A 26,216-nucleotide genomic window follows, 5' to 3' on the forward strand; every position below is an offset into this window, starting at 1 on the left:
TCTTAAGAGTACATCAAATTCATAATTTTCTATAATTTGTTATTGTATTTTAAATGTTTTATCTTTTGATATTTTTTTCTTTAATTTTCTTGTATAAATAATTTTTTTCTTGTATTTCCTTTGATGAAAAAAACTAAATAAATTAAAGCAACCTAAAAAAATCCAGAACAACCCCAAAAAAACTTCCAATTTTTTAATTTTGTATAAATTTTTAGTGTATTTTAAATGTTTTAATTTTTGCTGTAAATACATTAAAATAACTTAAACTGAAAAAACTACAGAAAAATCGAAAAGAGCAAAAAGCCGAAGTTAAAGAAAAATAACTACATCTAAAGAAATACAGAAAAATTTAAAAGAGCAAAAAGTCAAAATTAAAAAAAAATAACTACATTTAAAGAATCCCCAAAAAACACAAGACAGTAAAGGAATCTTAAGAGTACATCAAATTCATAATTTTCTATAATTTGTTATTGTATTTTAAATGTTTTATTTTTTGGTGTTTTTTACTTTAATTTCCTTGTATAAATTAATTTTTCCTTGGATTTCCTTTGACGAAAAAAACTAAGTAAATTATAGCAACCTAAAAAAATCCAGGACAACCCCAAAAAAACTCTCAATTCTTTAATTTTGTATGAATTTTGATTGTATTTTAAATGTTTTAATTTTTGCTCTAGTTACATTAAGGTAATTTAAACTTAAAAAAAATACAAAAAAAAATCAAAAGAGCAAAAAGTCAAAATTAAAAAAAAAATAACTACATCTAAAGAATCTCCAAAAAACGTAAGACAGTAAAGGAATCTTAAGAGTAATGCATCAAATTCATAATTTTCTATAATTTGTTATTGTATTTTAAATGTTTTATTTTTTGGTGTTTTTTACTTTAATTTCCTTGTATAAATTAATTTTTCCTTGAATTTCCTTTGACGAAAAAAACTAAATAAATTAAAACAACCTAAAAAAATCCAGGACAATCCCAAAAAAACTTTCAATTTTTTAATTTTGTATAAATTTTTAGGGTATTTTAAATGTTTTAATTTTTGCTGTAAATACATTAAAATAACCTAAACTCAAAAATATACAGAAAAATTCAAAAGAGCAAAAAGTCAAAATTAAAAAAAAAATAACTACCTACGTCTAAAGAATCTCCAAAAAACGCCACAGATAGTAAAGGAATCTTAAGAGTAATACATCAAATTCATAATTTCCTATAATTTGTTATTGTATTTTAAATGTTGTATTTTTTGATGTTTTTTGCTTTAATTTCTTTGTATAAATTAATTTTTCCTTGGATTTCCTTTAACGAAAAAAACCAAATAAGGTAAAGCAACCTAAAAAACAACCTAAAAAAGGACAACCCCAAAAAAACTCTCAATTCTTTAATTTTGTATGAATTTTTATTGTATTTTAAATGTTTTAATTTTTACTATAAATACAAAGTAATTTAAACTCAAGAAAATACAGAAAAATTCAAAAGAGCAAAAAGTCAAAATTGAAAAAAAAATAACTACATCTAAAGAATCCCCAAAAAACACAAGAGAGTAAAGGAATCTTAAGAGTACATCAAATTCATAATTTTCTATAATTTGTTATTGTATTTTAAATGTTTTATTTTTTTGTGTTTTTTACTTTAATTTCCTTGTATAAATTAATTTTTCCTTGGATTTCCTTTGACGAAAAAAACTAAATAAATTAAAGCAATTTAAAAAGATACAAAAAAAATCCAAAAGAGCAAAAAGCCAAAATTTAAAAAAAAAACGAAATCTAAAGAATCTCCAAAAAACGCCACAGACAGTAAAGGAATCTTAAGAGTAATATATGAAATACTTAATTTTCTTTAATTTTGCACTTTTAAGGAAAACTAACGAAATTCATTGACCAATGAGGTTTTTTTAAACTGAATTTGGGTTGATTCATTTTTGTGAAGTTTTCCCGGATTTCTTTTGAGTAAAACTATAATAAAAGTCCAAAAATAGTGTGACAACTATCCGGTGAAAAATGAACATCTGAAGTGCTCCTGGCGCTTTGAGATTTTCCTCTGTTTCTTCCACTTGTTATTCTACCAATCTATTTACTAATAACCATCAGTATTAAGTTTTAAAATAATGCTAATAGACCTATAGAAAGGCCAAAGAGCCAAAGAGTGCCAAGACAATTAAAAAATCTTAAGAAAAATTAACTTAACAAAAAATACTTTGACATCTGGATTTTTACCTGGAGTGTTGTTAAATATGTTAAGAGATTTTTGGGATTTTTACTTGGATTTCTGATTCTTTTTTGTTTTTCTTGGATATATAATAAATTTTTTTTTGAGTAAAAAAACCTACAAAAATAGCTTAAGAGTTATTTAATTAAACCTAATTTTAACGTTTTTTTGTTTACTTTTTATTCATTTTTTTTGGGTCGGATTTCTTTCAAGATAAAGAACTCGCGAATCACAGGGATTCGTTATAATATAAAAGCAGAATTTTCTTTTATGGGTATCTACAATACAGGTATGAACGCGAGGGATATATACATACGTAAACGGGTTCGAGTGAGAAAAGAATAAAGCCAAAGTAAGTAATAAAATTCAAAATCTTCTAAAGAGATTTTTTTAAACGTATGCTGTGTTTATTTATGAGTTATAATGAATTTATTTTTTTTATGGATTTCCTTAGATATTTTTTTGTTTGGGTATATATTTTCTTGATAAATTTTTTTTTTTTTTAAATTTGTTGGGTTCCTTTTATTCCAAATAAATTTACAAATTTGGCATTTTCTTGCTTATTTTTTTCTTCGTTTTTAAGGTTTTCTTGCGCCACATGAACAATTTATAGAAATCCAAATTATTCCAACCAAAGTATTAAAAAAATTATATATAACAATACTTTGGTAGTCTAAAGATGTTCAAGAAGTTCCTCCAGATCTCGAGGAATTTATTGATTATTTCAGACAGTTAAAAAAATTGCCTTAACTGCCTGGACGAACTGACACATTACCATGACAGTTTTAAAAATTATTAAAAAGGTGCTTTGAATTTTAAGTAATTTATTGATTATTCCAGGCAGTTGAAAAATTTTCTCGAACTGTATGGAAAAATTTAAACAAAACAATACTTTAGTAGTCTAAAATTGATCCACCATATTTCAAGTAATTGAATGATTATACCAGGTAGTTAAGAAATGTTCAAAACAATATTTTGATAGTCCAAAGTTGATCAAGAAATTCCTCCACCTACCTGGAAGAATTGAAACAATACGTCGGCAGCCTAAAACTAAGTTTCTCCAAATTTCAAGTAATTTATTGATCTTTCCATGCAGTTATAAAAATTGGTCCATATGCCTGGACGAATTAAAACAATACCTTGACTGTCTAAAAATTATCTATAAGTTATACCACCATATTTTAAGTATTTTAGTCATTAATCCAGCACAGTTAAGAAATTTCCAAAACAATAGTCTGGCAGTCTAGAACTGATCAAGAAATTTCTCCAGATTTCACGTAATTTATTAATCGTTCCATGCAGTTATAAAAATTGCTCCAAATACCTGGACGAAGTAAAACAATACTTTGACAGTCTAAAAATGATTAAGACATTCCTCCATATTTCAAGTAATTTATTGATCTTTCCATGCAGTTATAAAAATTGTTCCATATGCCTGGACGAATGAAAACAATATTATGACAGTCTAGAAATGATCAAGATAAACATGCAAGATAATGCAAAAGAAAATGCTGGAAGAATTAAAATAAAACAATACTTTCATAGTAATTAATTGATTATTCCAGGTGAGTAGAGAAATTTTCTCCAACTCTCTAGAAGAATTTAAACAATACAATATTTTGGTAGTGTAAAATTGATAATGAAATTACTCTATATTTCAAGTAATTGGATATTTGGATTAAATCAAGTAATGATTATTTCAAGCAGTTGAGAAATTTCCCAAATAATAGATTGACAGTCCAAATTTGGTTAAGAAATTCCTCCAGATTTTAAGTAAGGTATTGATTATTCCTAATAATTGGAAAACTTGCCCCAACTACCTGGAAGAGTTAAAATAATACGTTGGCAGTCTAAAACTAAGTTTCTCTAGATTTCAAGTAATTTATTGATCTTTCCAGACAGTTATAAAAATTGTTCCATATGCCTGGACAAATTAAAACATTACTATGGAAGTCTAAAAATGATCAAAATAATCCCGCAAGACAATCCTGGAAGAAGTAAAATAAAACAATACTTTGATAGTCTAAACTTGATCAAAAAGTTTCTTTAGATTTTACGTAATTTATTGATTATTCCAGGCAAGAGACAAATTTTCTCGAACTCTCTAGAAGAATTTAAATGAAACTTTGAATTAAAAATACTTTAGTAGTCTATAATTAATTATGAAATTTCGTCAAATTTTAACTAATTTTTTTGATAATTCCAGGCTGTTGAAAAAATTGCTCCAAATGCCTAAACGAACTAAATCAATACCTTGGCAATCTAAAAACTGATCAAGAAATTTCTCCAGATTTCACGTAATTTATTGATCATTCTATGAAGTTATAAAAATTGCTCCAAATGCCTGAACGAATTAAAACAATACTTTGACAGTCTAAAAATTATCAAGACATTCCTCCATATTTCAAGTAATTTATTGATTATTCCAGGCAAGTGACAAATTTTCTCCAACTCTCTAGAAGAATTTAAATGAAACTTTAAATTAAAAATACTTTAGTAGTCTATAATTAATTATGAAATTTCGTCAAATTTTAACTAATTTTTTTGATAATTCAAGGCTGTTGAAAAAATTGCTCCAAATGCCTAAACGAACTAAATCAATACCTTGGCAATCTAAAAACTGATCAAGAAATTTCTCCAGATTTCACGTAATTTATTGATCATTCTATGAAGTTATAAAAATTGCTCCAAATGTCTGAACGAATTAAAACAATACAATACTTTGTTTTTTTTTAATGCAGTTATAAAATATGCTTCAACTGCCTGGACGAATTAAAAAAATACCTTAACGGTCTAAAAATGATCAAAGAATTTCAAGTAGCAATAGTAAATATTTAACTTATTCTTCATAACTTTTAAAACAGTATTTTATGTAAAAACTATAAGAGACCTTTTTTATAGAGCATTAATTTCTTTTTAAGAATCTATATTGTTCTTTTCTATATATTTATTTATTGGTTACTTATAAAGTTACAAAATTAAAAGGTGAATCTAAAAAATGTATGAAGGTATAAAGATTGGTTATCCGGAAAACCTTTAAAATATATTTTTTTCTAGAGAATTTATTATTCTATGAATATATATGCAGAATGTTTTTTTTACTTTATTAGTTTGGCAACGTTGACGCAAAAATGAGAACTTTGAAAAAAAATCCCATACACTACGAATACTCTATAGACAATGTACCTATTCCTAGATCAGAGGTGTTTAAGGACTTGGGGATTACATTCAATACCAGTCTATCTTTTGTTCCACATATTGCAGGTATAGTGAACCGAAGCTATAAAATCTTGGGATTTATTATTCAAAATACACAGCATTTTAACAATATATTTACGTTAAAATCATTATATTTTTCGCTCGTTAGAACCATTCTTGAATATGCTTCGCAAGTTTGGTCTCCTTTTTATCAATGTCATATTGAAGATATCGAAAATATCCAATGAAAATTTCTGAAGTATCTAGTATCCGGAGATCGGTTTTTCACATCAAACTTTACTTGACAGATTTTCTATACGACCGCTTAATGTTCGACGTAAATCAGCTGATCTGCAGTTTTTATATAAATTGGTAAACCACTTGATCGACTCACCAGACTTGTTGGGTATGTTAAACTTTCACCTTCCAATGGTCTTAACAAGAAATCCTCCTACCTTTTACTCAACAAGAGCCAACTAATATTTCTAAATTTTCTCCCTTGCGTAGAGCTGGGGATATATATAATACTGTGCAGAGCCAGTGTGACATATTTAGCTGCATCATCAGAAATGTAAACTTTGTAGTTTAAGTTCATTAAATTGTTATCTTTATTCATTGTACGTTAGTTTTGTATTTGGATAGTTAATTTTAAGTTGTAATTATGATATTTTTTCCACTAAATAATTGGATTTTGTAATCTGTTTATGTGGTCTAAATAAATAAATAAATAGAATAAATAAAAGCATTTTAATTTAATATAATAGATCTCGTGCTAAAACTTTAAAGATAATTTTTTTTGTCACCTTAAACAATACTTTCGATATGTTTTTCAAAAAAGAAAATAGTCGATTTTTTTGGCCCAATTTAAACTCTTTATTGTATAAACATATCAAAAATTAAAAATAGTATTTTTGAAGTAATTTATTGATTTCTCCTTAAATATAGGTCTAAATTATTACAACAAATACGAGTGAGAACTTAAGGTACATTTTTAGTTTTCAACAACCAAGAACATTGTGCCTTGTACTAGTTAAATTTGATTAGTTTTTATATCTCCAAAACTGTGTCTTCTTTTTTTACTTGTTGAAGTCAGAATAAAACACAATTTAACTTTATCAAAGAAAATTACGATTTTTTATTAATTAATTCTACTTTAAAGAATTCTAAGTTTATCGAAAAATACACAACCTAAGTGGCTCCTTTTAATTTAATTTAATCTTCTAAATATTTTTTTATCAAGAATGACCATTATTAGACGTGTTGCTGAATTGCTGGCAACTTTTGAGAAATATTAATTACATTTTCGAAAACGCATAATTTAAATGGATCTTAGTAATCTATTTATTTTATTTTATTAATGTGCCTTCTAGTAATTCAACTCTATAATTTTTTATATATCTTACATACAAAATAATATGAAAAGATTTATAGGTGGAATCTCTAGATTTCATATTGACTTACGCATATTGTACGCTCTCCTTTTGCCACCAATGCACGATTCTCTTCCTAAACTGCTCCAAGCGGATTTTCGGAAGTTCCGCTCGGGTTTTTTTACGCGTTCGTACCTTAAGGGCACCCGACGTGGTCCCCTTGTACTTTTCATCGATTGTTGGCTCTTTGAATAGCACCATTTTTATAAATTTTTTTCAAAAAAAAAAAACGGTACAAAAACACACGATTCCGATAAAATTGAAAAGACAATAATTGAAAGAGAAGTTGTTATGGCAGGATGTGTCACAAATGATTTTTAACGTGTTAGGAAATACTTGTTGTTAATAATGTACTTACGCATATTGTATGCTTTCCTTCTCCCACCATTTGACGCGTTTTTTCTTCAGTTCTGGAACGGCGGGCATTTTTTGTAATATGGCAGCGGTTTTTTTGCGTAGTTTTACTCTAATTGCCCCGGATTTTTTGGTGCCTCTTGCACTGGGCGGCGGCTCTTGAAATATCACCATTTTTTTGATTTTTGTGACACGAGATACTGGAAAATTTGTATTTTTTTATTATTTTAAAAAAAAATCACTAAAATATTTCAAGCATCATGATTTTTGACAAGGCAGATGATTGTGACACGAACGGTTTATTGAAAGTTGACATTCGATGCGTTCCAGTATTATTCCTTGTATGAAATTAATTTACCTACTCTTTTCTTCGTCTTGATATTTTTGTATTGTCTCATTTATCCATAAGAAATAAAAAAAATTTTTTTTAATATAATACGGATTGACGTGGAACGTGAATTATCAACCAAATTAACTCCCACATGATATGAGAGGAATTTATTCCAATTTTAAGCCAATCAAGAAACTTCCGAGAAAAGTCGGCGTTTTTGAATTTTTGATTTAGCACAATATATTTTTTCCGTACGGGGCAAAAGTTGTTTTTTTACTTTTAAATCTATGAAGGAGGTTTGCTTTTTCATAAAGTTCAAGTTCTCGTTTTTTTTTTAATTTCCATGGTGTTCAGTAATATGGCATTAGCATTACTTGCAGTAATTCTTTAAATACTTATATTAATCTCACTTCTCTAAGTAAATTTTAAATGTCTGCTCGCTAACACCAAAATTCCTCATTCCCCGCCTAAAAATGAACGAGGAAGCAGACGTGAGAAGAGTGGACAAGCACTTAAAAGGCAACCATTTTCATGTATTCGAAGCATTTTGAATGTATACTTGACAAGTACTCGCTATTTATTGCTCTCACCCCCACACTTTTTTTTTGTCTTGAAAGTTCCAGGCTTTAGGTTTGAATAGGGATATAAGGAAAATTTTCCTTTTCCTGGCAGCAATTTCTTAACAATTATTTTCCGAGTGTATATTACGATTTAATGGCCTCTAATGCGAGCTAAGAATTTTCAAACAATCTATTTATTTCTAAGTAAACAAATCACTTTCATATTAAATTTGAACGTCCATCCAGATCGATGCACGCATTCATCCATACCCAGTAATCCCCAAGATCGCTAACCCTCTTTTATTGACGTAATCTATAAGCAACACACGCCTAAGCTGTTAAATTGCCAATAGAAGCCAGAAAAACTCATTAAAAAACTTTCCGGCCATTGAGAGTGACAAATTGCCTTGAGAGTGAAGAAAAAACAAACAAATAGACACAATTTATTTCGAATACCTACGGAATTGGAAATATAAAAGAGAAATGCTTATTCATAGACGAAAAACAAGATTTGTAGACATTAGAAGGGTTTCCTGCACCCTCCTCTCTCCCAGGCCGGGGTCGAAGTAAATAAAAACATACTGCCCACGTGTCTTTCCTGTTTAGAATTCAAATTTCAATTTGAGGAAATTGCTTGTGGAGAATGTCGCGGAAAATATACGCCGGGAAATTCGGTTTTTATTATTTTTTGACGTATGCGTGGCTTTCGAGGGACTTTTATGAGGGAAGAAATAACTAGATGGGGAGGCGGCTTATATGTAAATTAGGAAATCTTTTTTTTTTAAAAAAAGGACGACATTTGTACGTTTTTTGTGCATGAGTTTATTGGATTATGTCTATATAAAGTATCCCAGGGATAAAGCTAAATTTTTTCATAAAATTTGTTATTTAATTAAATGAAATTATAACTATAAATAATGTGGTTTCCTGATATTTTGGTGAAGGCGTCACGATAATTAATTCATTAAATTCTTCTAATGAAGGGAATTTTATTGATTTGCTTTAATGTTCAGATTATCTGGTTTGCAGACCTGCACATTTTTGTTTGGATGATGTTCTAATAACACCACAGAGGACGCTATTTTTCTAATATCTGTCTTAATTTGAATGAAATTTAAAATGGTAAATGGATTTTTTGTATTATAATAAATATTGCCCAGATCGATTTGGGAAGTGAGTTTTCAAATTGTATTCGGTTTATTCAGTTTTTTCTTATTTTTCAGGTATATGGGGAGAACACCTTAATTTCTTGGACAACTTAAAAAAATGCTCAAAGTCACTGTTGCTGTCTGCAGAAAACAGGAATTTGTGGAAATGTACGTAAACTTACTGAGAAAATAAAGTTTTATCAATATTCCAAGCAGCAAAACTTACTAGCAGCATACTTATAAATTAATTGTATCCTTGGACTAATTCTTCGCTCCATATTTCCTTCCACCGTAACCAACAGGAGAAATCTGATTAAAGGCATAGTTTTTTTATTTTTATTCTTTTTAAATAAATTAATTTATAGTTGAGACTATTTTAGCATTAATTTACGTAATCACTTAGGCAGTATCACGTATCCAAATCGTTGGATACATAGGGGAGGTACAGGATATTGACCTGCTCAATCGCCGGAATTTAGTCCTGTCGATTTTTTTCATTTGGGGTGTTCTTTAGTCCTTAGGTTATTTGCGTCAAAAATATTGAGAAACCGAACTATAACTGGTCTTGAAATGAACTAATTAATAACAAAGACAAAAATTAATAAAAATAATAAAATTAAAGTATAGTAAAGATGTTGATGTTGTTTAAATTATTTTAAGTTTATATATATATAATTTTCGTAATATATCTGATTTTTCAAAATTTTTAGGCTAAAAATTTTCTTTTTTTTTGAGCTTTTTAAATTGAGTTTTTCACATTTTTGTTACTTTAGAACAATTGGACTTGTAATATTATTTATCTAATTATATGTCTTTATGTTAAGAACAACTTACAAAGTTTGAATATCGAACTTCAAATGAAACATGCGAGGAATTATGAATCGAGTTGAAATATGTGAATACGACTTATATGGTTGGTGTTATTTATAGACCTCCGAAGGGCAGAGTGGGGGAGTTTTTGGAGAATTTTTAAAAGAGGTTGGCTGATTTTCAACCAGTTGATATAATCTGTGGGGGTGATATTAATTTAAATCTGTTGAATTTGGGTGATCAGAACATTTCTAGTTTCTTTGAATATGTTGAGTCTTAAAATTTGCGACAAGTTATAATGGAACCTACCAGAGTTACGTACACGACATCGGCACTTTTAGATATAATTTTGATCCCAGATGGAGAGTCGAGTTTTGAATCTGGTTGGCATTTCTGATCATTTTCACATCGCCTGTGGTTCAATTTAAGTTTAATAAACAAAAACCACCATGGTTAACTTTTACTATTAAAAAAATGATAACCTTTAAAGACACGGCATATAAAAAATACCAAAAGACAAAAACTGATGCAAACTGAAATTTTTACAAACAAATTAAAAATCAAACTAATGTTGCAATTCGTCAAGAGAAGAGACAGTATCTTGGTCATGCGGTGTCCTCTAGTTTTAATAACAAAAAACTTTTTTGGCAAAAGCTTAACATTTATTCTAATAATATAGCCAGTCAAATACCTGAGCATTTTAATTATTCCTAACAATATAAATAATTATTTTATTCAAACATCAGTACAAAATAACCCAATAATAGATGTAGAACTTTAAGGGTTTTACAGAAACAATCAAAAACTTGAGATGCCAACAACTAAATTTAATTTTTGTATCGTATCCACCGATGTTGTGCGAAAGTATTTGTTTGAAATAAAGTCGCTTGCTACCGGGGCGGATCAAATAAATATGTTGCTATTGTGTGTGGATATGATTTTGCCGTATATAGTTTATATTGTCAATTCTTGTATTTTGGAAAATTGTTTTCCTGATGTGAAGGTGTCAAAGATTTATCCACTTTTAAAAAAACATTAATGATTTCAATGATCTAAGGCCCATAAGTATATTGCCATTTTTATCCATGGTTATGGAGAAGATAATGAATGCTCAGATAAGGGAGTATCTTGATTCCCACAAAATCTTACCAGAATATCAATCAGGGTTTAGATGGGGGGCTTGGCTGTACAACAGCACTTTTGAAAATTACAGATGATATAATTGAAGCCACTGATCGTGAAAAATCTACTGCTGTTATTTTACGATTACGATTACGATTACGATTTTGAGCTATGTGGGGTTTGACTATAATGTATTTTCTCTTATTAAAAATTATTTAACAAACCGGAAACAGTTTGTTGAAACCAGCAAAGGTGTATCATCCGAAGGTACACTGGTGTGTGAGGTACCACAAGGCTCTATCATGGGGCCAATTTTGTTTTGCATTTATACTTGTTGCCTAAAACATTGCAAAGCTCATTTGTATGCAGATGATACACAGCTATATTTGTCATTTTTTCCTAAGCAGAAATAAAGTGCTACCAGCAAAATTAATAACGATCTGGAACGATTGATTAGTATTCTATTAAACACAATTTACTAATAAATGCATCAAAATCAAACTTTTTAATATTTGGTAAGGATCGGAGAGCACTTAAAGAAGACCTAATTTTAATGGCTTCTGCGGAACAACTTCCGCATTCTGATTGTTCTCGTAATGTGGGGCTTTATATTGACACCAACCTTCGATACAAACAGCATGTAAGTAAATGTATTCAATTAGGCTATGCTAATTTAAAAAGGTTGTTTCCATCTAGGCATTTACTTTTAATATCACAAAAAATAAACTTATGTGATGCACTAGTGCTGAGTCATTAATTTTGCTGACGTAGTGTACGGGCCATGCTTGGATCAAACAGATAAAGACAGAATACAACGGGTTCAAAAATCTTGTTTACGATTTATATACGGTATTCGTCGCCGCGAACCGGTAAGCTACAAACTGCGTGAAACCAAATGGCTCTCTATGGAATGTCGAAGGAAGTTACAATTACTAATTAAGTGTTGAAGTTACTAATTGTCCCTCGCATTTGACAAAATTCAATATAAAAATAAATTTAAGGCATAGAGGTTTAAACTCTCCGCCGCTGCACACAACGTCTTTTTACGAACGATCTTTTTCATTTAATATATATATCGTATATAACCAAATTCCTGAAAGTTTTTTTTATAAGAAATTTTTAAAATAATAAAATGTTTCTCTGTTAAATTTTTATAGCATTCATTTGGCACTGAGCTTTATTGTGTTGCTATAGTAGTTGTTATTACACTAGTAATGTCAATATACATATATGTGTATGGCGTGTGTGTGGAATAGTATAGGATTGTGTTATGAGTAATATAGATAATATCGCATTATTTTGTAAATATGTAGATTTATTGATAATTTAGACTTATTATTTTCTTTATTTTTTTTTTGAGTTTTGTAATACAGAGTACACAGGGGGTTAAACCTGTATCTATTTAAAATTGTTTTTTAACCTCCTTTTTGCAATTTTTGTAAATAGATATAGCTTAAAATGTTAAATAGTATCATGTAAATAGTGGCAAATAAAAGACTTATTATTATTATTATTATTAAATTTTTTGGACTATCATACGTTTATTTCATTTATAATAGACAATATGCAGATCGATCTGGGACACGACTCAGATTTTCTTCAATTTTTATTTGACAAATCTTTCAACTGCTTGGAATCAATAATTTCTTAAAAGCACTTGAACTACTTAAAAAACTGCCTGGAATTAATATTTTCTTATGAGCATTAGAGGTGTTATTTTGTACCTTTAACCTAGAAACTTTTGCATTTAGAATCTCTAGTCTCTGTTTGATTTCTTTTAGTTTCTCCTTTTCCTTGGATTTTCTTAAATTCACAATTTTTGAACTACTCAAAAAAGCCTTTAATTGTCTGGAATCAATGATTTTTTACAGGCACTTGAACTACTTAAAAGATCTTCTACTGCCTGAAATTGATTATTTCTTAAAGGGATAAAAAGCCTTTAATTGCCTAGAATCAATGAATTTTTACAGACACTTAAAGCCATGTTTGAATTTCTATCCTAAGAAGCTTTACATCCATAGTTTCTAGATACTGTTTAATAATTATCCTTATTTCTTAAATTTTCAATTTTTGAGTTACATAAAAAATCCTTAAATGTATGAAATTAATTGTTTCTTCTAAGAACTAAAGCTCCTTTAAAAAGCCCTCAACTGCCTAAAATTAATGACTTCCTACATGTACTTGAACTACTTAAAAAAAGCTTCAACTGCCTGGAATTAATTATTTTTTAAAGGTACTTGAACTACTTGAAAAACCGTTCAATTGCCTTGAATCAATAATTTCTTACAGGCACTTGAAGCTATATTTGAATTTCTACTTTAAGAAACTTTACATTTATAGTCTCTAGACACTCTTTGATTTTTCTTTGGTTCTTCATCTCAGATTTTTACTTGACAAATCTTTCAACTGCTTGGAATCAATAATTTCTTGCATACACGTAAACTACGTTAAAAATTCTTTAACTGCTTGAAATTAATGATTTCCTTCATATACTTGAACTACTTAACTGCCAAATTAATTATTGTTAGAATCTCTGGTCACTGTTTAATTTTCTTTTAGTTTCTCCTTTTCCTTGGATTTTCTTGAATTTTTAATTTTTGAACTACTTAAAAAAGCCTTTAATTGCCTAAAATCCATGATTATTTATATGCATCTGAACAATTAAAAAAAAACTTAAACTGCCTAAAATTAATTATTCTTTAAAGGTTCTTGAATTACTTGAAAAAGCCTTCAATTGCCTAGAATCAATAATTTCTTACAGGCACTTGAAGCTATATTTGAATTTCCACTCTAAGAAACTTTACATTTTTAGTCTCTAGACACTCTTTGATTTTTCTTTGGTCTCTTCTTCATCTCCCATTTTCTTCAATTTTTACATGACAAATCTTTCAACTGCTTGGAATCAATAATTTCTTAAAAGCACTTGAACCACATTAAAAGCTACTTGAAATTAATGATTGCCTAGACGTACTTGAACTACTTGAAAAAGTCATCAACTGCCTGGAATTAATATTTTCTTATAGGCATTTGAGGTGTTATTTTGTACCTTTAACCTAGAAACTTTTGCATTTAGAATCTCTAGTCTCTGTTTGATTTTCTTTTAGTTTCTCCGTTTCCTTGGATTTTTTTGAATTCACAATTTTTGAACTACTTAAAAAAGCCTTTAATTGCCTGAAATCAATAACTTCTTACAGGCACTTGAGGCTATATTTGAATAATTTATTTTTTTTGAATTATATTATTAATGAATATAGTCTCTAGACACTCTTTGCTTTTTCTTTGGTTCTTTATCTCAAATTTTTACTTGACAAGTAAAAATCTCCACAGGGATGAAATGATGCTAAGTTCGACAGAATCCGTAAGAAAAACTTTAAAATGGTATAAAAAACTCTTTTTTCACGTTGTGGATCTATGTGTTTTGAACAGCCATGCATTATTTCTAACCCAAAATCCAGGAAAGTTACCACTAGCAGATTTTCAATTAAATCTTACTCGGCAACTTCTTGAGAGGTATAATGATTCTAGAATTTAGCATATTATTTTCAACTGTTTTTTTTCAGTTTTGTTGCACCAAAAACTATGTCAGTAAGGGCTGCACCAAGTCATCAACGTCTTACGGGGCGTCATTTTCCTGCTATATACCAAACAACAAAGTTCGAAGATGCATTGTTTGTTCACAATCCAAAATTCGGGAGAAAAAGAAGCGACGAGATTCCAGATATAAGTCCTTCGTAAAACTTTGTTTGTCTCATTTTTAGAGTGTAGTATAAATACGTCAGTGGGGCTCAAGACATTTTCAAAAGTCTGGGAATGAGGCCACTGCAATGACATTTATGACCGGTAAAGAAAGGGTTAAGTTCATATGTATGTTTTGTTTTAAATTCGTCATTTATATCTAGTTTTTAGATTATAAAACTTTAAAACCACTTTTTCCTAATTATTTATATTTTGGAAAATTTATATTTTGATAAGAATTTAATTTTTTTTTCAAGACTCCTTCGTAACCTTATTTTTAAAATGCAAAATGAATTATTAACATAATAACAACTGTTTGTTGATGCCTTTATTATTACTTTAGGTTGTTTCACTTATTTACTTTCAATTTTCATTTAAATTAAAATTAAAAAAAAAATCCCCAAAAAAAATAATTAATCAAATTTCTTATGTAAATTTTTTAAATTTTTACCCTGAGGTTTTCCAATTAAAAAATTCACTGTCCATAAATTTGAAAGCATTTATTTTTAATACTTTTTAGTTTTTTCTTAAATGATACCCAGTTTCACTAAAACTATTTTTTTTTTAATTTTATATATTTTCCTATTCTTTGTTTTATTTAAGTTTTGAAAATGTAAAAATTATTTTAGAACCTTTATAACTCTTCAAATTTTTTACTTTTAAAACATTCATACAATAATTAAATAAATAATTTTCTTAAAAACATAATATACATACCATAATTATAAATCACCACGATTCAGTCCAAACCCAACTTGACAAGTGAGAACATTGGGCAAAAACTCCTTCTGATGACCCTCATCTACGCCTTTTGACCCCGCATGATGATTTTTACCCTTTTTACCGCCTGAATTTAACTCATACACAATTGCCTAAGAAATAAAAATTAAGACAAATTGACAAAAAAAAAATTCCTCGAACCTTAAGAGATCCCTCGACACAAACAGCTTTATCCCCAATATTCGGATGGTCCGCCCAATAAAAATCCAAAGTTTCGTCACTCCAATTGGCGCTCTTCAGGTCACAATAGAAACTCGCTAAAACTACACGAGTGAGAATTTCGTCTTTTTTTTCCTCTTTTGTGGATTCCTCATGGGATTGCAACTCTTCCACAGTAACCAGTGACTTCCTCTTATTGGATTTGTCCTTTTTTTTGGGGGTTTTTGATTTTTTTTGCTTAGGGTTATACGGGGCCACCTTAAAATTATTTTTTTTTTAAACCATTAATTTGTTTTTTTATAATAACGTACTTTTAAGTAAACAATTCTTATAGGCACAATACTCCTAAAGGTGTCACGTATCTTAATTATGTCTGGATGGGGGATGTTTATTGAAGGGAATTCCATAATTTTCGCCCAATGCATTGGTTCGGTTCTGAGCCAGACGTTCCTCTTGTCCTCCTCCTCACTATACTCATTTTGGCCAGCATACAGGGATTTTTTCTTGCTTTTCTTTCCTTTTTCTTTGGTAGTTTTTTTTGCATCTTTTTCCTTGTTAATGTGTTTGTCTTTATGGGTTTTTGGGTCTTTTTTTGATCTCTTATCACTCCCGGCGCCGCTTTCCTCGGTTTTAACGGAGACCGTTTCGTCTTTTAGAGGCTCTAAGTCCTCAAGGGGATTTTCGATAAGTAAAGGAAAGTTTACTTCCAGGTGGATGGTTTGTTTGTTTTTCTTCTAAAAATTGATAGAGACATTTTCGGGGAACTTTTGGCGCCCAACAATTATTGATATTTTCTATTTTAGGCATTTACTTAATTCGAGGCAACCCTAACTAACAAATTTACCCGAAAGAACACATGAATAAAGAAAATAAAAAAATACATGAAGCAATTGAAAATAATTATTGTCAAGAAATTTAACGTCAATAAGAGAACCAAAAAAATTAGGGTAAAACAGGCAGATAGGAAGTTTTCTATACGAAACAGTACTTAAAACAAACTTCATACATCTTTAGGTGGTTCCGGTAATCCCAATATTCTAAAGCAGTGAAAAATAACTTGAGGCTCTCCGGCTTTTTTGTCCAAATTATTCAAATCCTCATCCAATACCTCGGTAAAATCCAAATACATCAGACGCCTCAAATTCCTCAATATTGTTTCTTTATAATTGGGGAGCACCTGTATAAAGTAAATAACAAAATTTTGTACAGTAGTGCCCTCTAACTGCTTACCCAGCAAGGGTTTCCCTCTAAACTTAATGCGGTTATTGATTGCAGGGGTTTTAAGGTTTCCACGAGCCCTTGAAGGTCACAAATGTCGTTGTCCGAAAGGTCGATATTTTTCAGGGATGGAAATGTTCCGGTTTTCGCCAACAGATGGAGATTGCTATCTGAAAATTGAGTTTTTATTGGTATTTCTAATACGGGGTGTGTTATATAAGACACATTTATAATATAATAGAAAACATAACTTTTTTGTTCCGAAAATAGTTTCAGAACCATATCTTCAGTTGTACCTAGTTAGAAAGTGAGAAGATTGTGAGTTTCTGAAATAAAAATTGTTTAAAAAAATCAATTTGCTTTCTACATTGATTTTTCAAGTTTTCTAATATGTAACAAAAATTCAAAAGACCCGAACTTGCAGTTTATGCGTACTGTTGCTAATGTATTTTCGATTTTTCTACCTATTTTTTATATTATTTTCTGATTTTATTATACTAATTTTATATTTTAAAATTTTATGTTAACCTATGTTTTATTATTTATTTACGTTTAGATTAAGATTTTATTTGTATGATTTTATTTTTAAATTGTATACGTTTGTTTTTCTTACCTTTTTTTTACATTCCCACTCATATGTGAATGTGTAATCTTAAACATGTTTATTTGCCAACAATACTCGTACCTTATACCAGCACTGTTATTGTAATATTATCCTTATTTTGTGGTTTTTAATTTTATTTTATTAGTTTTTAATATTATATTAAATGCCATACCAGGTATTTTATTTTTATGTAGCAGATTTTGCTAAATAAAGAAGAAGAGATTATTATTTTCTAACTGAGATAAAGATAGAAAGAAAGAAAGAAAATGTGCTATATTATGTAAGAATAATCTTACGTACAAGCATCCTACAAGCTAAAAATATAATTTCATAAATTGACAAAATAATGAACAAAATTAAATAAGAGAAGACAAAACTTTTTGAACATACTTGAATTAAAGATAACTAAATAAGAGAGTTGTGAGAATTTCAAATGACTGTAAGCTTTTAGGTCTAGCTAAAAGATGTTGGTAGATTTAATGATTATTGAGCCTGTAATTTTTAGTACTCAAATTTAAAAACTAAAGCAATTAAATAACAAATCATTAATTTTTTATTAAATATTCAGATAATTCACAATCCTAATCGATTTTTAATTAATCAACATGCAAAATAACCAAAATTAAATTACTAACTTATTGAAATACGCGATAAAAGAAATATATTTTTAGAAAAAAAGAGAGCCCAGCAATTGGCAATTTAATATTATATTATATGATGCGAAAATACAAAACGTAGAAAACTGCAAATTAAAAACGGAATAAAATATCAAAAGTGTGTACGTTATGCCGGATAGGGTACGTCGCGTATATCGGCCCAATTATTGTTATTATTAATTAAAAATAATAATTGGCTTCAAAATCAATATGGCACAATAAGTGCACTCTAAATACTCATATTTTACATATATGACCGTGCGGGCATGGAATTTTTTCCAAAGCCCTAATATACGTTGTTAAGCTCCGCGGGGAGTTTTTAATTATTTTTCGAAAGTTAAATTTAAAAAAAAAATATATAAAAGCCGCGTTCCGGTTCGAATTGTTTTTTTTTTTTTTTTTTTTGAATTATATAATAATGGACGACAGTTTTAGGGGATTAATGGGTTATTTCGTTTTTTTTTATATGTTTAAAAGATATGAAAAATGGTTTTATTCTCTGGTTTAATTAAACAAAAAAAAACACTAAATTACCAAAGAGTTTGGAAACGTGAGCATTTTTTTATTTAATAAATTTCCTAAGCAAAACCTTTAGTTTACACAATTAAAAGATGTTAAGAAATGAAGTGTTTCAGGTATAAAGGAAGAAAAGGACATAATTCCGGATGTTTAGCTGGAAAAACTAGCGATCTATTACCCTTTTTAGCGTAAAATGGTGCTAGAATGATTATAGTTCAATTTCATTTTAAATTCTTTCTCTTACTTGATAACTAACACTTTTCATATTTATTTGCAAATGTTTGTAATGAAAAGTAAAATAAGTGGTTTCATAGGACACAAGATCTTTTATTGAATAGTCTTTAACAAGAATAGTAAAATTTAACTTTTGTGTAAATATTATATGATAGATCTTAAAAAAGTTATTAATAATTTAAAAAGAAACATGACAACAATAAGGCAGCTGAGAAAGATATTGAAGTGCTAATCAGAATATATGAAAATATTTGTGTCTTAAAATTGAAATTACATTCATAACACTTAAGGCTTTTCTTTTTTTGGGAAAATCTTCAATTTTTTCTTGATACCACCAATGTGACAACATAATTGTTTCCACCTAAAAACCATTAAATTAGTAAATAATAAAGAATTTAAAAATATACATGGTATCCACATTTCTATGAAAGGACAAAAAAGTTAAAGCACTTAATGACAAATATATTGCTTGTTTCAATTAAAACCATTAAAATATTAATAAATTAAAAAAAGTAAACTTATGAACAATTACTCTTATAACTCTGCTAATTTTGATGACACTTTTATGTAGTTTAAATTAAAGTTCATCCAGAGTTTGCAGGGGTGCATCCAGCACCAAGCAGCAATTTTTTATTTTTTTAATTTTAATTTGTCACATGTTTATAAAAAGGTAATAAAAATATAAAATACTCTTATACAGTACTACAACAAATAAAAATTGTTAAAAATTGTTTTTTTTGAGTTATATAATAATAAACAACGGTTTTAGAAGATTAATGGGTTATTTCGTTTTTTTTTTTAATGGAATAAGTTTTATGCGCTTAAAAAATATGAAAAAAAATATATAAAGAAAAGCAAATATATAAATTTAATATTTACCTCTTGGCATATAATAAACAATTTTATTATATACTGACTGTCTGAATTGAATTAAAAGTTTTAAATAATAAAACCATTCAAATGATCCTAAAAAATAAAATTATTGCTCAACTGCCTGGAATAATAAAATCAGTCAACTGCCAGGAATAAAAAATTACAAAATAATCAATAAAAAAATTGATCAGTTGCCTAAAATTACAAAAGCGAAAGAATATATCCCTCAACTGCCTTGAATAAATCAATTAATTGATTACTAGGAAACTGCTAGAAGAGTATTTTGCAGTACAGTTTTGTGAATTTATTTTAAAAATATATAAATTTAATATTTGCCTCTTTGTCTGAAAAATTTTACTATGCATGACTGCCTGAAATAACAACAAAAAATTATAGAAAAAAATTAACAACTTCGTGAAATAAATAATTAACTGCAGAAAGAATGACTTAAAATTGCTTTAAAATTACAAATATTACAAGGCAAAGTACTTTATACTCGACTGCCTGGAATAATAAAATCAGTCAACTGCTATGAATAAAAAATTATTCAATTATCTGAAATGTCAATAGGAAAACTATTTACTCTAAATAAATTAAACTGCCTGAATAAAAACGAATTTTGCAATTAATTGCCGAATATTTTAAATATTAACTGAATTAATTCTTAAGTGCCTAAAATAATTAAATGGTAGTTAATTGGCTCAATCGTCTGTAATACCAACATTTCATTATTTCGTTATTGTCATCCACCTATTGATCTGACAAAGTTCATCTCTTTCTCTCTTTTTTTATTACTACTTGAATTGCCTGAATATTGTGTGTTTTTTCAAAGAAAACTGACACAAATAAAAAATCTGAAAAAACAAAAATACACAAAATTATAGAATCCTTAATAACTTCTTAAAATAAGAAACTAACTATTGAAAAAATGGCTCCACTGTCTTTAAATTACAAGTGCTCAATTGCAGTTGAGCCAAAAGGTATTTGTTCAACTGCTTGGGATAACAAAACCAGACAAATGATCTTAAAAAATAAAATTATTGCTCAATTGCCTGGAATAATAAAATCAGTCAACTGCTAGGAATAAAATATTACAAACTAATTAATAAAAAAATTAATCAGTTGCCTAAAATTACAAAAGCGAAAGAATATATCCCTCAACTGCCTTAAATAAATCAATTAATTGATTACTAGGAAACTGGTAGGAATAAAAAATTATTCAATTATCTGAAATGTCAATAGGAAAACCAGCTACTCTAATTCAAACTGCCTGAATAAAAACGAACCTTGCAATTAATTGCCTGATATTTTAAAAATTAACTGAATTAATTCTTAAGCGCCTAAAATAATTAAATTATTATGTCGTTATTTTCATCCACATAACGATCTGACAAAGTTCATTTCTACTTTATTTTTTCTATTATTGTCTGAATTTTTTAAAATTGTACTTTTTTTAAAGAAAAATGTCATGAATAATAAATCAGAAAATATCAAAGCCTAAAATTACTAAAATTCAAAAAATTATAAAACCCTTATTAACTTCTTAAAATAAGAAACTAACTACTGAAAAAATAGCTTCACTGCCTTTAAATTACAGTGTGTGCTCAATTGCAGTTAAAAATAGATATTTGTTTAACTGCCATTATAATAAAATCAGTTAACAGCAAAGCATTAAAAAAAAAGCACGAAATTACCAAAGAGTTTGGAAACATGAGAACTTTTTTATTCAATAAGTTTCCTAAATAAAACCTTCAGTTTAGAACTCTGAAAACTCTGTCGATTTTAGTGACACTTTTATGTGGTTTCAACTAGAGTTTATCCAGAGTTTGTAGGGGTGCATTAAGCACCAAGCAGCAATCACCTTAATAATTCAATATTTTTTTCTGGAAAAGAGATCTGGAAAAATAAAAATTAAGTTTTATTATTTGGAACTTTTATATTTTTTAAATTTTATATTGTCATATGTTTATAAAAACATCACAAAAATATAAAACCGTATATACACAGTACTAAAAAAATTAATTGAATTAATGAAAATGTATATTTCTTTCTAGAAAATTTTGCAGTACAGTTTTGAGAATTTTTTTGAAAAATATTTAAATTTAATATTTACCTCTTTGTCTGAAAAATTTTACTATGCATGACTGCCTGAAATAACAACAAAAAATTATAGCAAAAAATTAACAACTGCGTGAAATAAAAAATTAAGTACAGAAAGAATGACTTAAAATTGCTTTAAAATTACAAATATTTCAAGGCAAAGTACTTTATACTCAACTGCCTGGAATAATAAAATCAGTCAACTGCTAGGAATAAAAAATTATTCAATTATCTGAAATGTCAATACGAAAACTATTTACTCTAAATAAATTAAACTGCCTGAATAAAAACAAATTTTGCAATTAATTGCCGAATATTTTAAATATTAACTAAATTAATTCTTAAGTGCCTAAAATAATTAAATGGTAGTTAATTGGCTCAATCGTCTGTAATACCAACATTTCATTATTTCGTTATTGTCATCCACCTATTGATCTGACAAAGTTCATCTCTACTGCATTTTTTTTATTACTACTTGAATTGCCTGAATATTGTGTGTTTCTTCAAAGAAAACTGACATAATTAAAAAATCTGAAAATACAAAAATACACAAAATTATAGAACCCTTATTAACTTCTTGAAATAAGACACTAACTATTGAAAAAATGGCTCCACTGCCTTTAAATTACAAGTGCTCAATTGCAGTTGAGCCAAAAGGTATTTGTTCAACTGCTTGGGATAACAAAACCAGACAAATGATCTTAAAAAATTAAATTATTGCTCAATTGCCTGGAATAATAAAATCAGTCAACTGCCAGGAATAAAAAATTACAAACTAGTTAATAAAAAAATTAATCAGTTGCCTAAAATTACAAAAGCGAAAGAATATTTCCCTTAACTGCCTTGAATAAATCAATTAATTGATTACTAAGAAACTGCTAGAAATAAAAAATTATTTAATGATCTAAAATGTCAATAGAAAACCTATCTACTTTAATCTAAACTGCTTGAATAAAAACAAATCTTGCAATTAATTGCCTGATATTTTAAAAATTAACTGAATTAATTCTTAAGCACCTAAAATAATTAAATTATTATTTCGTTATTGTCATCCACATATCGACCTGAAAAAGTTCATTTCTACTACATTTTTTCTATTACTGTCTGAATTTTCTAAAAATTCTGTTTTTTTTAAGGAAAATGTCATAAATAATAAATCAGAAAATATCAAAGCCTAATATTACTAAAATTCAAAAAATTATAAAACCCTTATTAACTTCTTAAGAAACTAACTACTGAAAAAGGGCTCCACTGCCTTTAAATTACAGTGTTCGTTCAATTGCAGTTGAAAATAGGTATTTGCTCAACTGGTTATAATAATAAAACCAGTTAACTGCAAAGCATTAAAAAAATATTTCTTTTGCAAAAAAAGTGTGTGAATCATTTTTATATAATTAAAAAATTAAATATAAGTAAAAGAGATCTGAAATAACCAAAAGAAGAAAATGTATAGCCCAATTACCTAAATAATTAAAATCAAATAGCTACCAGGAATAAGATGTGCTAGAAATATACTTCCAATATAAAGAAACCTATTTTTTTTCAACTGCCTGGAATAATAAAACCAGTAAATTCTTAAGCCATAAACGAAACCAATAAAACTTTCATCAATTGGAGCTTCAATTTTTCAGACAGTTAACTGATAATTAATTTCTCATTTTTAAATTCTCTAGCAATTAGGCCATAATATTGGATCCTGTGAAACTGATGTCATTTACTTTTTGCATTTGACCACTAAGTTTATTAATTCAGGATTCTCAGTATACATATATTATGAGTATTGGAGAAGGATGTATGCTGTTCTTTATTTACCTCAAAGATTACACAGCCGCGTACTAATCGTGATAATTGGAGCCAAACCTCAACCTCCCGTCTCCTCCTCACCTTCACCCAAAAGCCGCCTCGCCGTATCCAATTCCTAATTAATCAATAAATTACACACCTTCTGGTTATAACCGGAGCACTTTAATTAGGATATAACTTTGATTTATTATGTATGCCGAAAACTGAATTTAATGATTAAAATTTAATTAACGTTACCTCCGTATACCCGCTCGAGCTTGAGCGGATGGTGTCGTTCGCGTTTTAGTTTTAGTTCCGGTTAAGTTTACGGTTTATAATTTATTTTGTATTGGAGACGAATCGTTATACTGGCTCGGTCAACTTATTGTGAAAATTATTAATTAGGACGAAATCCGGGAATAAACAGGTGAAATTTGAAAATGATATTAAATTTCTACTCATTTTTCAGCGGTTTAATTTCTTGTGATGATAATTAGGTCAGTTTATTAGCAGTTAAATAATTTTTTTAAATTTTTGGTTGGACTATTTTTTTTTGTTATTTTTTTACCAATTTTTAACGTTCATTGCAAATATTTCTATGAAATAATTTAAATAATTTTAAAAAGGTTAAATATATGAAAGTCCAATTATTTTCATATAATTTTATATATGAACATTTTTGGTACCTCAAAAATTTGTTGAGTTAAAGACGATTTTGTCATTCAAGGTCTTAAAGTTACGAAATTTGAAGGTTTTAATACCAAAGTATAATTTTATTACTTAATGGACATTTTTGGTCATAACTTAAGAGCCACTAAAAATATTTTCATAATTTTTTTACGACAGAATAGTAAAATTCTTGAGGAATATTTTGAGGGTAAAAACATCATTTTAAAATAAAAATTTTGACAGTTAGAAGATTTTTGGTTGGACCACTTTTTTTTGCTAATTTTTTACCAATTTTTAACTTTTTTAGCAAATATTTTTATGAAATAATTATAATATTAAAAAAAAATTAAAAACACATGAAAGTTCATTTATTTTCAAACAATTTCATATATAAACATTCATTATGCCTCAAAAATTTATTGAGTTAAAGCGATTTTATCAATCAAGGTCTAAAAGTTACCAAATTTGAAGGTTTTAATACCAAATTATAATTTTATGTATTTTATTATTTAATGGACATTTTTGGTCATAACTTGACAGCCACTAGAATCATTTTCATAATTTTTTTACGACAAAATAGTGAAATTCTTGAGGATTATTTTGAGAGTAAAAACGTCATTTTGAAATAAAAATTTTAACAGTTAAAAGATTTTTGGTTGGACCACTTTTTTTTTTGCTAATTTTTCACCAATTTTTAATTTTTATTGCAAATATTTCTATGAAATAATTATAATATTTAAAAAAGATTAAAACACATGAAAGTCCATTTATTTCTGATTAATTTTATATATTAACATTTGCTGGCCCTTTAAAACTTATTGAGTTAAAGACGATTTTGTCATTCAAGGTCTAAAAGTGACCAAATTTAAAGGATGTAATACCAAATTATAATTTTATGTATTTTATTACTTAATAGACATTTTTGGTCATAGCTTGAGAAGCACTGGAAACATTTTCGTAATTTTTCCACAATAGAATAGTCAAATTCTTGAGGATTATTTTAAGGGTAGAAACGTTATTTTGAAATAAAAACTTTGACAGCTAGAGAATTTTTGGTTGGACCACTTTTTTTGGCCAATTTTTTACTAATTTTTAATTTTTACTGCAAATATTTCAATAAAATATTTAGAATATTGAAAAAGAAACTAAAAACACATGAAAGTCCACCTATTTTCGAACAATTTCATATACAAACATTTATTGAGCCTCAAAAACTTATTGAGTTAAAGGCGGCTTATCATTCAAGGTCTACAAGTCACCAAATTTGAAGATTTTAAAACCAAACTGTTGTTTTATGTATTTAATTACTTAATGGACATTTTTGAAAAAAGATTAAAACACATGAAAGTCTATTTATTTCCGATTAATTTTATATATTAACGTTCATTGGACCTTAAAAACTTATTGAGTTAAAGGCGATTTTATTATTCAAGGTCTAAAAGTTTCCAAATTTGAAGGTTTTAATACCAAATTATAATTTTATTATTTAATGGACATTTTTGTTCATAACTTAAGAACCACTGGAAACATTTTCATAATTTTTTCACGACAAAATAGTGAAATTCTTGAGGATTACTCTAAGGGTAGAAACATCATTTTGAAATAAAAATTTTGACAGTTAGAAGATTTTTGGTTGGACCACTTTTTTTTTGCTAATTTTTCACCAATTTTTAAATTTTTTAGCAAATATTTTAATGAAATAATTATAATATTTAAAAAAAAATTAAAACA

The 26,216-nt window shown here is 27.7% G+C and overlaps 2 protein-coding genes and 1 long non-coding RNA gene across 6 annotated transcripts in view; 1 reads left to right on the forward strand and 2 right to left on the reverse strand.

Annotated features, from left to right (window-relative positions):
- Positions 1 to 7,466, reverse strand: part of LOC126743981 (uncharacterized) — a 44,192-nt gene extending 36,726 nt beyond the window's left edge. Inside the window, exon 1 of one of the 2 annotated variants that reach the window (XM_050451279.1) lies at positions 7,190 to 7,466. In XM_050451279.1, the coding sequence (XP_050307236.1) occupies positions 7,190 to 7,359 (170 nt within the window). In that variant the 5' untranslated portion in view covers positions 7,360 to 7,466. Of the gene's footprint in view, positions 1 to 6,862; positions 7,095 to 7,189 lie in introns of those variants that run through there. The other variant, XM_050451280.1, reaches the window with a different exon arrangement.
- LOC126743983 (uncharacterized) lies at positions 3,602 to 14,932 on the forward strand. The gene is made up of 3 exons (XR_007663033.1): positions 3,602 to 3,768; positions 14,484 to 14,666; positions 14,717 to 14,932. It is a non-coding gene; the product is annotated as an uncharacterized LOC126743983 (long non-coding RNA).
- Positions 7,237 to 26,216, reverse strand: part of LOC126743980 (leucine-rich repeat-containing protein 43-like) — a 38,275-nt gene continuing 19,295 nt past the window's right edge. The window contains exons 3-8 of one of the 3 annotated variants that reach the window (XM_050451277.1): positions 17,061 to 17,218; positions 16,837 to 17,007; positions 16,142 to 16,498; positions 15,813 to 16,088; positions 15,609 to 15,763; positions 7,237 to 7,385 (exon numbers count right to left, since the gene is read on the reverse strand). In XM_050451277.1, coding sequence (XP_050307234.1) covers positions 15,614 to 15,763; positions 15,813 to 16,088; positions 16,142 to 16,498; positions 16,837 to 17,007; positions 17,061 to 17,218 — 1,112 coding nt within the window. In that variant the 3' untranslated portion in view covers positions 7,237 to 7,385; positions 15,609 to 15,613. Of the gene's footprint in view, positions 7,386 to 15,608; positions 15,764 to 15,812; positions 16,089 to 16,141; positions 16,565 to 16,836; positions 17,008 to 17,060; positions 17,219 to 26,216 lie in introns of all 3 variants that reach the window. The other 2 variants (XM_050451276.1, XM_050451278.1) reach the window with 2 other exon arrangements.

Source organism: Anthonomus grandis, chromosome 13 (genome assembly GCF_022605725.1).
Source record: "Anthonomus grandis grandis chromosome 13, icAntGran1.3, whole genome shotgun sequence".
NCBI classification, from domain to species: domain Eukaryota; kingdom Metazoa; phylum Arthropoda; class Insecta; order Coleoptera; family Curculionidae; genus Anthonomus; species Anthonomus grandis.